The following is an 11,592-nucleotide window of genomic DNA, read 5'->3' on the forward strand; positions in this document are numbered from 1 at the left end:
ATATCAAAGACCAAACGATTTGCCAATATGGGGTCAACTTTGGTGGAATAATGAAGGTTTCCATTAGCTCTGTTCTTTTTTAAAAAAAAAAATCCTAACAAGTTTATTGGGCTTGCTAACAGAGCATAGGGTGGGGATTTATTTACAGAATAGTAGCCGCTCCTCCCCCCATTTACAGCTGTGCTGGGAAGTCCAGCTCCACAAAATGGCCAGAGAGGTGCCTCAGGGCATTGCAATGGGGTAGTTGTCAATGCAGAGACTAATCACTAGTCAAAGTGTTGAGTACAAGTAACTGTGAGTGTTTAACTGTTGATGGTAGTATAAGAATTTGTCATATAACTGATTGAAACTCCAGAATTTAAGGATATGAAACTAAATGAATATATGATACACACACACACACACACACACACACACACACACAATGAGATTATACAATATAAAGATTAACTGAAAGGAAATTAAAAATAAAAATAACTTTACCCTCAATCCAACTTTACATTGATAACTGAGTTCTGAAAGGCAATATCTAAGTCAGAAAATAGTGATAAAGTAGCATTAATTTCTTAAAATAAAATAACTGAACAACTAACTGAGTATCAAGGTAAGACGGGCAGCTTTGAATAACAGGTTTTGGATGGAACAGGTGGTTCAAGAGGACACTAAGATAGAGTACTGGGGACTAAGGGGTTTATTACTGCCTTGGACAGACAGATAGAGGGGCAACAGCCTGGAGGGGGCTCTGAGAAGAATTCAGACCCCAGTAGCAGAGAGAGACAGCACAGCAGTCTCTAAAGGGAATCAGAGCCCACTTGGCAAAGTGAGCCCCTTCTTGTACCTTTTTACGATACTAGGGATTTACATAAAGAGCCTACAACCAGGATCTCTGATTCACATGCAGGAGACGGGGAAAAGGCAGGGAAATAAGATGTGGTACTCTTTGATGTAAACTTTCCAAGTGAATGTGACATCGGCAAGTCTTCTAGCATGGGATTCACAGACAATGTCTCAGTACGATGCTTGTTAGTATTTGTGAAAGGAAGAGCTGCTGAAAAGTACTGGCTGGATTCTAACATTGCATTCTTACATTCCATATATATATGAATATTCATATATATGTATAAATATATATAGTATTCATATATACATATATATGAATAGAAAAAGGAAGTAAAGGAGATCCAAGGACAATGAGCATTTTGACTCAGTCTCTAGCTTCTTCCAAACTGAAATGGAATTAGGGTGTGGCACCTTCATCTAGGACAAGTAGTGGGGCAAGTGTTGGTCTCTGAGACAGAGGCTGAAATCTCTATTCAGGAGGATATTATTGAGTATTCTGGATGAACTGGATCATCATGCAGATTAAAGAAGAGCTAATATTGCTGTAATGTGAGTTTGCCATTCACCCCTTTTCCAAATTCTCCAACTCCAACCTATAGAAAGATTTTCAATGTAATCATGTTATTTTTAAATAAAGAAATGCTAATTTTTAAAAAGTGCAGACTACCTGTGAATAGGAGTCAAAACAGTTATTAAAGGAGTGATCATAAGTATAATCCAGGAAGTCTATGAAGTGTTTTCAAATCATTTCGAGCTGGAATTCTTGAGAGAAGAGCATGGAGGGTTAATAGAAGGGTTAATGATGGAATAAGCATCAAATTAGGGAATGCTCAAAATATTTTAATTTTGACCTTATAGGAGTTTATGGGGAAGATAGAAAAGGTAAATCTTAATAGGGTTATTGAAAGTCTTTAAAATTAATCTTATTGAATAGTTTTTGAGAATTAGTCACAATAATGTAGGATGGGTTTTGCTATTTAAATGGCTAAAATACCCCAGTACAATTTTGGATTTAGACCTGCAACTTCTTAAGTCTCTACATTTGGAGATATCCGTCTTTGAAGCTGTAACAATCAGTGCAGGTGCAGCGTGTTGAAGTTCCAACACAGAAGTAGCTTCATAAAGTTTTGAAGCTTTAGCTCATGTCTGATGTAGTCAGGAACTCCAGGAACTTTTCCTAGAACCTGATGGAGGATGAGCTATTGGGCTGGCAGTTCTTCAGGAGAGAGAAATGGTTCTGTAAATGGAATTAAAGTCAGAGGAGTAGCAATTTCATTGGTTGGATTCAGTTGATATATCAAAATGGTGAAAAATTTTGTTTTGATTTAAAAATGTTGGATTTAAAATATAGCTATCTATGGGCTGAAGACATGTCTCAGTGGTTAAGAGTTCTTGCTGCTTTTGTAGGGGACCGACATTCAGTTCCCAGCACCCATGTGGCCGATAACAGCCATCAGTAACTGCAGCTTCAGGGGATCTGATGCCCACTTCTGGCCACTGTCAGCATTACATGACATGGCTGCCCATACATACATGTAGGCAAAACACTCATACACATAGGATAAAAATAAATAAAAACAAAAAATTTAAATGTAAGTATCTTGAAAATGCAGTTTGACAGTTTCGTTTTAAAATTTAGAATAAGTGGTTTTTTCAAATTATACTGAATGAGGAAATCTTTTATAAAGAAAATGAATTCATTTGAATCTTAGGACAGAAAATATTCGAATATTTTTAATCATGAAATCTTGGCTTAAGTGGGGTAGGGCTTCTAGGAAATAAAGAATTATATCAAGAGATATGAATAAAGTGTCATAAGACATGACCACTCTTAAATATATAAAGTTCTATATATATCCTTGGAGTTAACTTCTGTACATATATATGAATTTTCATGTAAATATTTTAAGGTAAAGAGGTTTTGCATAAAAATATTCAATCTTGACAAAAAATAAGCACGGAAAGTAAATAAATAAATACTGGGAAAAATTCGACCAAGAATATTTTCCAGTAAAAACATATGCATATAAGTACTACAGTGGCAATAAAGGACTTTTAAGAGAAATTTCCTTCTGACTAAGAGAATAGAATCTCTGGTCTGGATAGAGACCTGGCATTCCAGTTTCCCTGGATCAATCACCTGCCCAAAGGACCTCCCCTAGGAAGGAGTTCACCTTCAGCCATGCTAAAGAAATGGGCAGAATGATTAGTTCTTAATGAGATAAGGTACTTTTCCTGCCTGAAATCTCCACCTCTAACATGGTAGCTTCCCAGTCCATGTAGCTTTGTAAGTCTGCTTGCTTTTCTGCAGAAATCTTCAGAAAAATGTAGCTTCTTTTTTCTATCTATTTTCTAAATTTATGTTCCCTAACACTTTGGGTTGCCCCCCAAATTTTTGTTTCCTTACTTTTCACCCAAAACTCTACTCCTAGTCATATGGTTGTTAGTTTGTCATGTGTCTGACCTCAATGTTACCTTAAAATTGCATGACTTTTCTCTGTCTCTCCTCCATTTTCCTTGGGGCAGCAGCTGAGATTTACAGCTTGCCTGCCATGGGAGGTTTTTCTTTTATACTATAATAAAATTGTCTCCAAGATTCTTCTTGAGTCCATTTAAAAATTATTTTATTAATGAAACTAAGAACCCCAAAGAGGACCCTGATTTCCCCTGTATTAGACCATGTCAGACAATACCATGCCATTTGGTAAACAGCTTTGAAAAAAGTTCTGGATCCTCATGGTAGAAGGGAGATAATGTATTTGAAATATAACCATAGTCCTATTAATCTTTGGACCTTGTGAATGCCATTACTGTCTTAAATTCATCTTTTCTCATTCATAGTTCATACTCATGTGGTCCTGCTACCTTCTAACTCCATATACACGGACCTCTCATTTGCCCTTGTGAAAGCAAGTTCCCAGAAAATGCGTACATCTTCAACGGAAACTTCTACAAGGCTGGCTAACTGAATAGCATTTCAATGATTGTAGAAAGATTGGAATGTTGCACGTCCAGAGCCTATTTGCAACTTATCTTGGACTATCTTTAGCCACACTAAATAGTTGTTCTTAGACCACCTCTGTGTTAGACCTAATATCCTGTGACTAATAGATTAAAACTTTTGGAATGTATTAACCACAAAACCTTAGAATCCACCTGCCAAAAGGCAAAGACTGTCATAAGACAGCATCTTGGGCCTATAGCAGTGCTCTCCCCACTTTGCTACAACCCATCTATCAAGCATACCCCCCAATGTATTTGAAAGTGTGTTGATTTATGCTTTCCTATATTCTGTTACTATAAAAAGTTCATAAAATTACTACCTCATTTGAACATGGTATTTGTGGGGACAGAAATGACCTAAATTTGTGTTCACAGGCTAAGATCACTCATATTGGGCTCCAAAATGAACCATTTCTTTTGTTCTTTAGCATTGAGAGCTGTTCAGTTGTGTTTTAACTTCATGTCCTCTCACAGTCGGTCCTTGCCCATGTGGTAATGCTACGTTCTAACTCCATCTGAATGGGTCTTTTTGATTTCCCTACAAGGCCTGAAAATCTTCAAGAGTGGAAGCCCTCAGGAAGTTGCCTGCTGCCCCTGACTAGTTTTACTTTTACTGTTTCTCCTCTGAATCTCTCTGAAAGGCAAAGATTTTCTTCCCTCTCTACACCTTGCAGTTTAACAAAGAAACCACTGGTGTACTTTTGAGGTCCTTCAGATAGGCCCATTGGAGGGGTACCCATAGTGCCATACCAGATGTTTCTATTCAATTCCAAGAAGTGAGATCAGTCATTAACCCAATCCACTAATGGCAGTTTTTGTTACCTTATCGAAAGAGAGAATGAGGAGGACAGGAGATAGAAATTGGTTAGGTAGTAGACTGAAAAAAAATCACAAAGAAAAAGAGCAAGTTTCTTTCTTGGCTAAAAGCAGGAAGTGCCCTTGGACCTTGTCCTAGTTTGCTTTCTATTGCTATGATAAACACCGTGACAAAAATAAACATGGGGAGGAAAGAGTCATTTTCTGCTTACAATATAGTTCTTCATCAAGGAAAGCTGGCTCAGGAACTCAAGCAGGAACCTGGTGGTAGAAACTGGAGCATGAACTGTGGAAGAATGCTGCTTACTGGAGTGCTCCTATGGCTGGTTCTCAGCCTGCTTTCCTACATCCACCTTCTCAGAGCTGGCACCATCCACAATGGGATGGACCTTCCCACATCACTCAACAATGAAGAAAATGCCTCACAGACTTTCCCACAGGCAAATATGGGGGAGGAAATTCCCCAAATGAAGTTCCCTCTTTCCAGCTGTGTCAATTTGACAAGTAAGTCTATTCAGCATAGTCCTCTTGGTAGCCTTGTCCTTGCCCTAGGCCAGAGATATCGGAAGTGTCTAAGCCATAAATATCCCTGGTTCTGCCATGGTCAGAACCATGGCCTGTTTTGTTCTGTATCTCTTTTTCCTAAAGGAATGCCCTTTCCTTGAAGCCATATTGAGGACCTGTAGATAGACTAATTCATTTGATCATGCTCTATCCACTAAATCCTTATTGACTCCAGGGTTGTGAAGCTCAAAGGTACCCCACTTCTGGCACCTGTCCTGCTCTACAGGAGCTCTGCTTTGTCTCTTAAAAGCTCCCTATGAAAAAATACGTCTTTCTAAATTTTGCTCTCTTAGGTACAATGAATTTCATTCTTGGAATTCAGAAGCCAAAACCTTTACACTTCTATCATGGGGTGACTTTGGTGACTATTGAGTTTCTAAGCCTTTTAAGCTAAGCAAAACAGAGCCAAGAATGCCTCCACCAAATCAAAGACATCCTGATATTCTTGTATCTCAGGAATGATTACCATAAAAGAAAAAAAAACAAGGTGAAGAGCTAGGTGGCATGAAATCAAAGTGTGTAGGACATTGATGAGATGATGAATACATACAAACATCATCATCATCATCATCACCATCAAGTATATGAGTGTATGTATATTGTTGGGTAGGCGTATCCTCCAAGAGAACTAGTACTGAACTCCAAGAGACTCCATAGACACAGGGGGAGGCAGTCACCCCTCCCACTCAATCAGTCAGCCTCAATTGCACGAGAAAGAGGGTCTAAAGACAGATGCTGAGGAAACCAGGAAGCACCGGAAAGTTGCCATCTTGGGGTGGGGGGCACTGGAGGTAACAATCTCAAAAGCTTAGACAAGATGTAGGTAAAGAGGCCATGGGTGTATGCCCTTGTAAGTAACTTTGTTTCCAACTTTATAAACTTTATACAAAAACCCAAATGGAATGCATAGTGTCAATTTTGTCGGTCACATTAGGACCATATGGCCCTGGGATCCCAGAGCGTGGCACAGGTCTCCCAGGGGAGAATTTGGTGCTACATATATCTAATGATGGTCTATTTGTTAATTTTAGAAGATAATGACAATGTGATTGAGATATTAAGGGTAAAATGTGGCCCATTTAGGGCTGAGCACTCTGCAGTCTCTTATTCTCTGCACATTGACACTTGTGGGTCTCTTTGCCTTCTCCTTCAAGAAGAAACTCCTCTGATGAGGGTTTACAGATGCTCTAATCTACAGAACTACAAGTTAGCAGGAGTCATTTTAATACCATGTCCTTTCAGTAGAATATTAGTATTTTCATTCCTGGGGCCTATGACCTATGCAGCCATAGATAGCCATTGACCCTGATAAAGGTGCTAGGTATGACTTCCGTCTCATGGAGTGAGCCTTAAATCCAATAAGGGAGTTGCTGGTTACTCCCTTAGCATTCATGCCTCTATTGCAGTGGTAGGCATACCTTGCCATGCCAGTCATATTATGACTTGCATTGTTCACGGTAATTAATGACTACTTTAATCCTTTGGTGTTGTGCATAGCACCTTTCAGCACTGTTAAAGCTATGCAGTAGCTTGGAAGCTCCCAGGTCAGTACTCTTTTGATTTCTTCATGTTTTGTAAACAAAGTATGTGTTGTCTTCAGCAATAGGGTCTTACCATCAAGTTATGGAGCATAAACAAGAACAATGACAATAATGTGCAATGTTTGGGAGTCTATGGGACCCTGCTGACCAACAACTCTGAAACAGACAATCCACTCCTGAACTGGGGTTTTACTTGCTAGGATGAGGTAAAAAGTTGGAGTATTATCTCACCATTATAGGGTAACTCAATTTAAACTCTTAATGCACATATATGTATATATTTTAGAAAGCTTCTCTGGTAGTAGATTTCCATATATCTTTTCCAAAAGGTCTTACTGTCAGTTATTCTTCTCCATAGTCCCTCCTCCACCATGTCTTCCCATCCCCCCATGCCATTTAACCCTTCTTGCTTCCATTATCCCCTTTTCCCTGTTACAGCACCGCATCCTTTTTCTCTTTGGCTGGATTGAATTTACAAAATTATGTTCAATAATTTTTATCTATATTAATGATATATGAATATATTATATATATAAAATGGTCAGTACTTTTATTTTTGTCCATTTTATGCTGGTGTCATAGATGCTTCATCGTTAGTAATGGCAGCAATTTTGAGTGAGGAATTGCTGTTCTACTTGCAAACACGTAAACCTAAATCATTTTTATTTCCAAACAGATTAATAGGAACTGACTTTACTAGAGTCAGTAGGAATAAGAAAATAGACAAACCTTCTCTAAACTATCTCACCTATGGACAGTTACAATTTTCAAATTAATTATTAATAAGATGTTACCCAGGAATCAGTATTAAAAAGGAAAACAAAACAACCTTCCCAAGTGACTCTGAAGAGTAAGGAAGTTTGACAGACACTGAACTCATGGGCCTATTTTATTTTATTCTGATATGCCTATATCAGAAGCATGTATACAATATATTTCTGATTTGCTCTCTTGGTTAAAGATGATTATACAGCTAGATCAAAGGACTTTCATGCTAGGAAAAATTTTTGTTGTTGTATCTACATAATAGAAGGAAATATTCTTGATGTTTAAAGTGAGGACCCAGCCTATGATTTTCTTTTGAATCCATTGAGGAGAAGACATTTGAGTCTTGGAAACAAATAGGTCTGCCTGTAGAATTTGGTTAGATATTTGAAAAAATGTATATGTAACTTAAAATATTTTTGTCATTTATTAGTTTTCTGAAAATGTCTTTAAAAGAACAATAAGGATTCAGAATTATTTAGTAAGTCTTTTTGAATAACTGGGTCTGACTTATGTTATCTGCACTTTAAAAATGAAAAATCATAATTTTCCTCTAGATACTTTATAGTTTTTACTTTAGTAAAAATTACTATTTCTCAATTATTTATTCAGCACTTCCCATTTTCCAGGTGCTATATATTTTACTTATTTTTTTTTTTGCCTTTTTGAGACAGGGTCTCCCTTAGCCTCAGCTGGCCTGGAAGTCACTATATAGACCAGGCTGGCTTTGAACTCACATAGATCCACCTGCCTCTGCCTCCCAAGTGCTGGGACTAAAGGAGTGTGCCACCACACCTGGCATTTTGCTAAAATTTATATGTCATTTTGGACCATCCTTACTACAATCCTATTGAGTCAATACTATCGACAACATACTATTGATGATAAAATTGAAACACGTGGGATTTAAGCAGGTCACTTAAGATTATTCAGCCAGTGACTGAAGCAGATGGATTCAACCTCAGACACACATACAAACACTGTTCTTCTACCAGGAAAATATCTTTAATTTATGAATGATAATAACAGATGCTAAGTAACTTTGACATCTGTCCTTTTAAATTTATGAGATTTTCAAAAATTATTTATTCAATAACCACATACTTAGAAGAAGCATTTCATTAAAACAGTATTGACATATTCAATAACAATTTCCTGAGCTAAGATGCATCTCTTTCAAAATTGGCTGTAAACTTTTAGGTTCACAGCTGAATTATTACAGTTATACAATATTGTACTCAGTATAAACCCTATAAGACATAAAATTAAATGAGGTTTTAACCTTTAAAAAAGATCTCAATTTCATTTCATTATTAAAATACACAGTTTCATACAGAAAAGTTCATTTTTAATGCAATTGACATGAAGATGTTTTCACATGCGTTTCTAATCTCTATATATCTGATTATTACTAGTCACAGTCAGTCACTTTCTGAGCTCCTTGGCATCTGAGCATGGATATAAAGTCATCAGGTAGATTTGAATCACAATGTCCTTCACATCTACCAATCATCAAGGAGCAAATTTTTATGATTTGAAGTATTATCATTATTTTTTTAATCATTCTTTTAAAAAATTTTTAATAACTACATGATTAGAAGAAGTATTTCACTCCAGCTTTAACGTATTCAGTAACACACTCCAGAGCAAGAGTACACCTCTTCACAAGTGGGTGCAAGTTTCTAGGTTCACAGTTGAGCTAATACAGTTATACCACATTGAACTCAGTATAAGCCCATGTAAGACATAAAATTGAATGAGTTTCTTAGCCTTTAAAAAAGATCTCCATTTCATTTTGAAATATTTTGTTCCTTGCAGAAAGACTCATTGTTTTTGCTACTAACACTGAGATGTTGGCACACGCATCTCCAATCTGTATGTATCTGATTATTACTGGTCATAATCAGTTGCACTTGGATCCTTGGCACCTGTGTATGTCTATAAAGTCATCAGGTAGATTTCGATGGTAATGGTTATCACCTCCACTAATTACCTCCTGTATTCTACTGTACATAACTTGTACAGTACATGTACATACACACATGTCTTATCCAGTCAAGCATTTGTACCCAGATGTCCTATGGTGCAAATTTATCCACTGGAGTCTAGAGATTGTTAATATGGAATACTCTCCATCACCCAGGAGTGATCATCTTCCAACAGTTCCCAGGCTAGGGCCAACCTGCCACCAATTTCCTTCACTCCACTGTGGGCTCTTGTCTGATTGAGTTGGTGTTGGTCCTGTCTCAATGCCACCGTTTCCAGAAGCTCATATGTGCCTCAGAACTGGTTAGACACAGAGAATATACGTCTGAGTGATGCCCAGTCCTAAGTGACATATCTACCATGGAGGCTCTACACCTAAGACTCATGGAACATAGTGGAACAGGGAATAGAGAGAAAACTAGTGCATCCCTCAGCTCTCACCAGTGAGGCCTCCTTATACAACAGAGTGCAATGCACACAAAAGGCCTCAACTGACCAGCTTTTAAAGAATAAAAGACTGCAGAGTATGTGTCCCTGGATAAGACTCCTATCGCATTTGCTATTTTTTTTTTAAAAAACTATACTTAACTATTATTTAATTTTTAAGATGTTTGTGTCATAATAAATACCGCTTTTTCTTGTTTCACATAATCCTCACAACAACCTTATATAGTAGAAATTATTAGTGCCTCCCATTTGACAGAAGACTTTGATGTACTGAAAGTAAAGGTAGCTATCTTAGACGTTTCTAGACTGAAAGCTTTTAACAAGATTCATAAAATGACTCAGGATAATCGTGGTCTAAAATATCCTTTGGCCACTCATATTTCTTGTTTTACTTGGAAACTAAACATGTTAGAACTAACCTGATCAACTTCATTTTTGGTAGCACATTGGGTGAGCCAGATAGAAGGCTACTTTGATAGATAAGCTGCTAAGAAAGCCTCAATTTATACTGGTAGTTTTTAACAAGAACTATAAATTAACCACAGTTTTCAGTAATCTATTAATTTTCCCAGATACATCTCAGTTAGGAAACTTGAGCTGAATAGGAATTACTTGGAGTTGACGGAGTTTATTCTGCTGGGATTCAGGACATCTCCAGAAGTGCAGACTCTCTTATTCTTTCTGTTCTTGCTTATCTATATGGTCATTGTATTGGGAAATATCAGCATGCTAATTGTCATTAAAATAGGCTCCAGGCTTCATACACCTATGTATTTCTTTCTTCAAAATTTATCCTATTTAGATCTCTGCTATTCCACAGTCATTGCTCCTAAAACTCTAACTACATTCTTATCTAAGGAAAAGAAAATTTCTTACACCGGATGTGCAACACAGTTCTTCTTCTTTGCTCTTTCTGTTGGGACTGAAGGCTTCCTTCTGGCTGTGATGGCATATGACCTCTTCTCAGCCATTTGCTCGCCTTTCCTCTATACTGTTCGGATGTCGCAGCAAGCTTGTATTCATTTGGTGGCTGGCTCCTTCAATCTGTGGGTGCATCAACTCCATGGTACAAACAGGTTTCACCTTCAGTTTGCAATTCTGTGGAGAAAACAGGCTGGACCACTTTTTCTGTGATGTCCCAGCTCTGATCAAGATCTCATGTGTTGTCACCTTTGTGAGTGAGATTGTGCTGTTTATTCTCTCCACCCTCATCATTGTGTCCACCACAACTGCCATTCTGGTTTCCTATGGGTACATCCTCTCCACAGTCCTGAAGATCCCCTCCACCCATGGCAGGAGTAAGACGTTCTCCACCTGTGGTTCCCATATCGCAGTGGTGAGTCTATTCTATGGAACTGTGTTCTTCATGTACGCCCAACCCGGGGCCATCTCCTCACCAGAGAAAAGCAAGATCGTAGCTGTGTTCTACACACTTGTAATACCCATGCTGAACCCATTAATATACAGTCTGAGAAATAGAGATGTGAAAGATGCTGTGAAAAGAATATTATGTTTATGGAAACTTTATAGAGTAGACAAAGTTTATTTTCTCAGAATTTTAGTTAGAGTTTTTCATGTGCAGTTGTAATATAATAAAGAGAACTCTACATCATTCTATGTTTTATACTTA

The 11,592-nt window shown here is 37.6% G+C and overlaps 1 protein-coding gene and 1 pseudogene across 1 annotated transcript; both read left to right on the top strand.

The window, feature by feature from the left end:
* LOC103736740 overlaps positions 1–4,277 on the top strand; it is a 5,895-nt pseudogene extending 1,618 nt beyond the window's left edge.
* A 2,688-nt stretch (positions 4,278–6,965) lies between these two features.
* LOC103736741 (olfactory receptor 12-like) lies at positions 6,966–11,550 on the top strand. Its single transcript, XM_008836267.1, is given in 3 exon segments — positions 6,966–6,970; positions 10,535–11,003; positions 11,005–11,550. Coding segments are annotated over 3 exon segments (1,020 nt in total).
* The last annotated feature ends 42 nt before the right edge of the window (positions 11,551–11,592 follow it).

This window comes from Nannospalax galili, unplaced genomic scaffold (genome assembly GCF_000622305.1).
Source record: "Nannospalax galili isolate Female #2095 unplaced genomic scaffold, S.galili_v1.0 scaffold2438, whole genome shotgun sequence".
NCBI lineage: Eukaryota > Metazoa > Chordata > Mammalia > Rodentia > Spalacidae > Nannospalax > Nannospalax galili.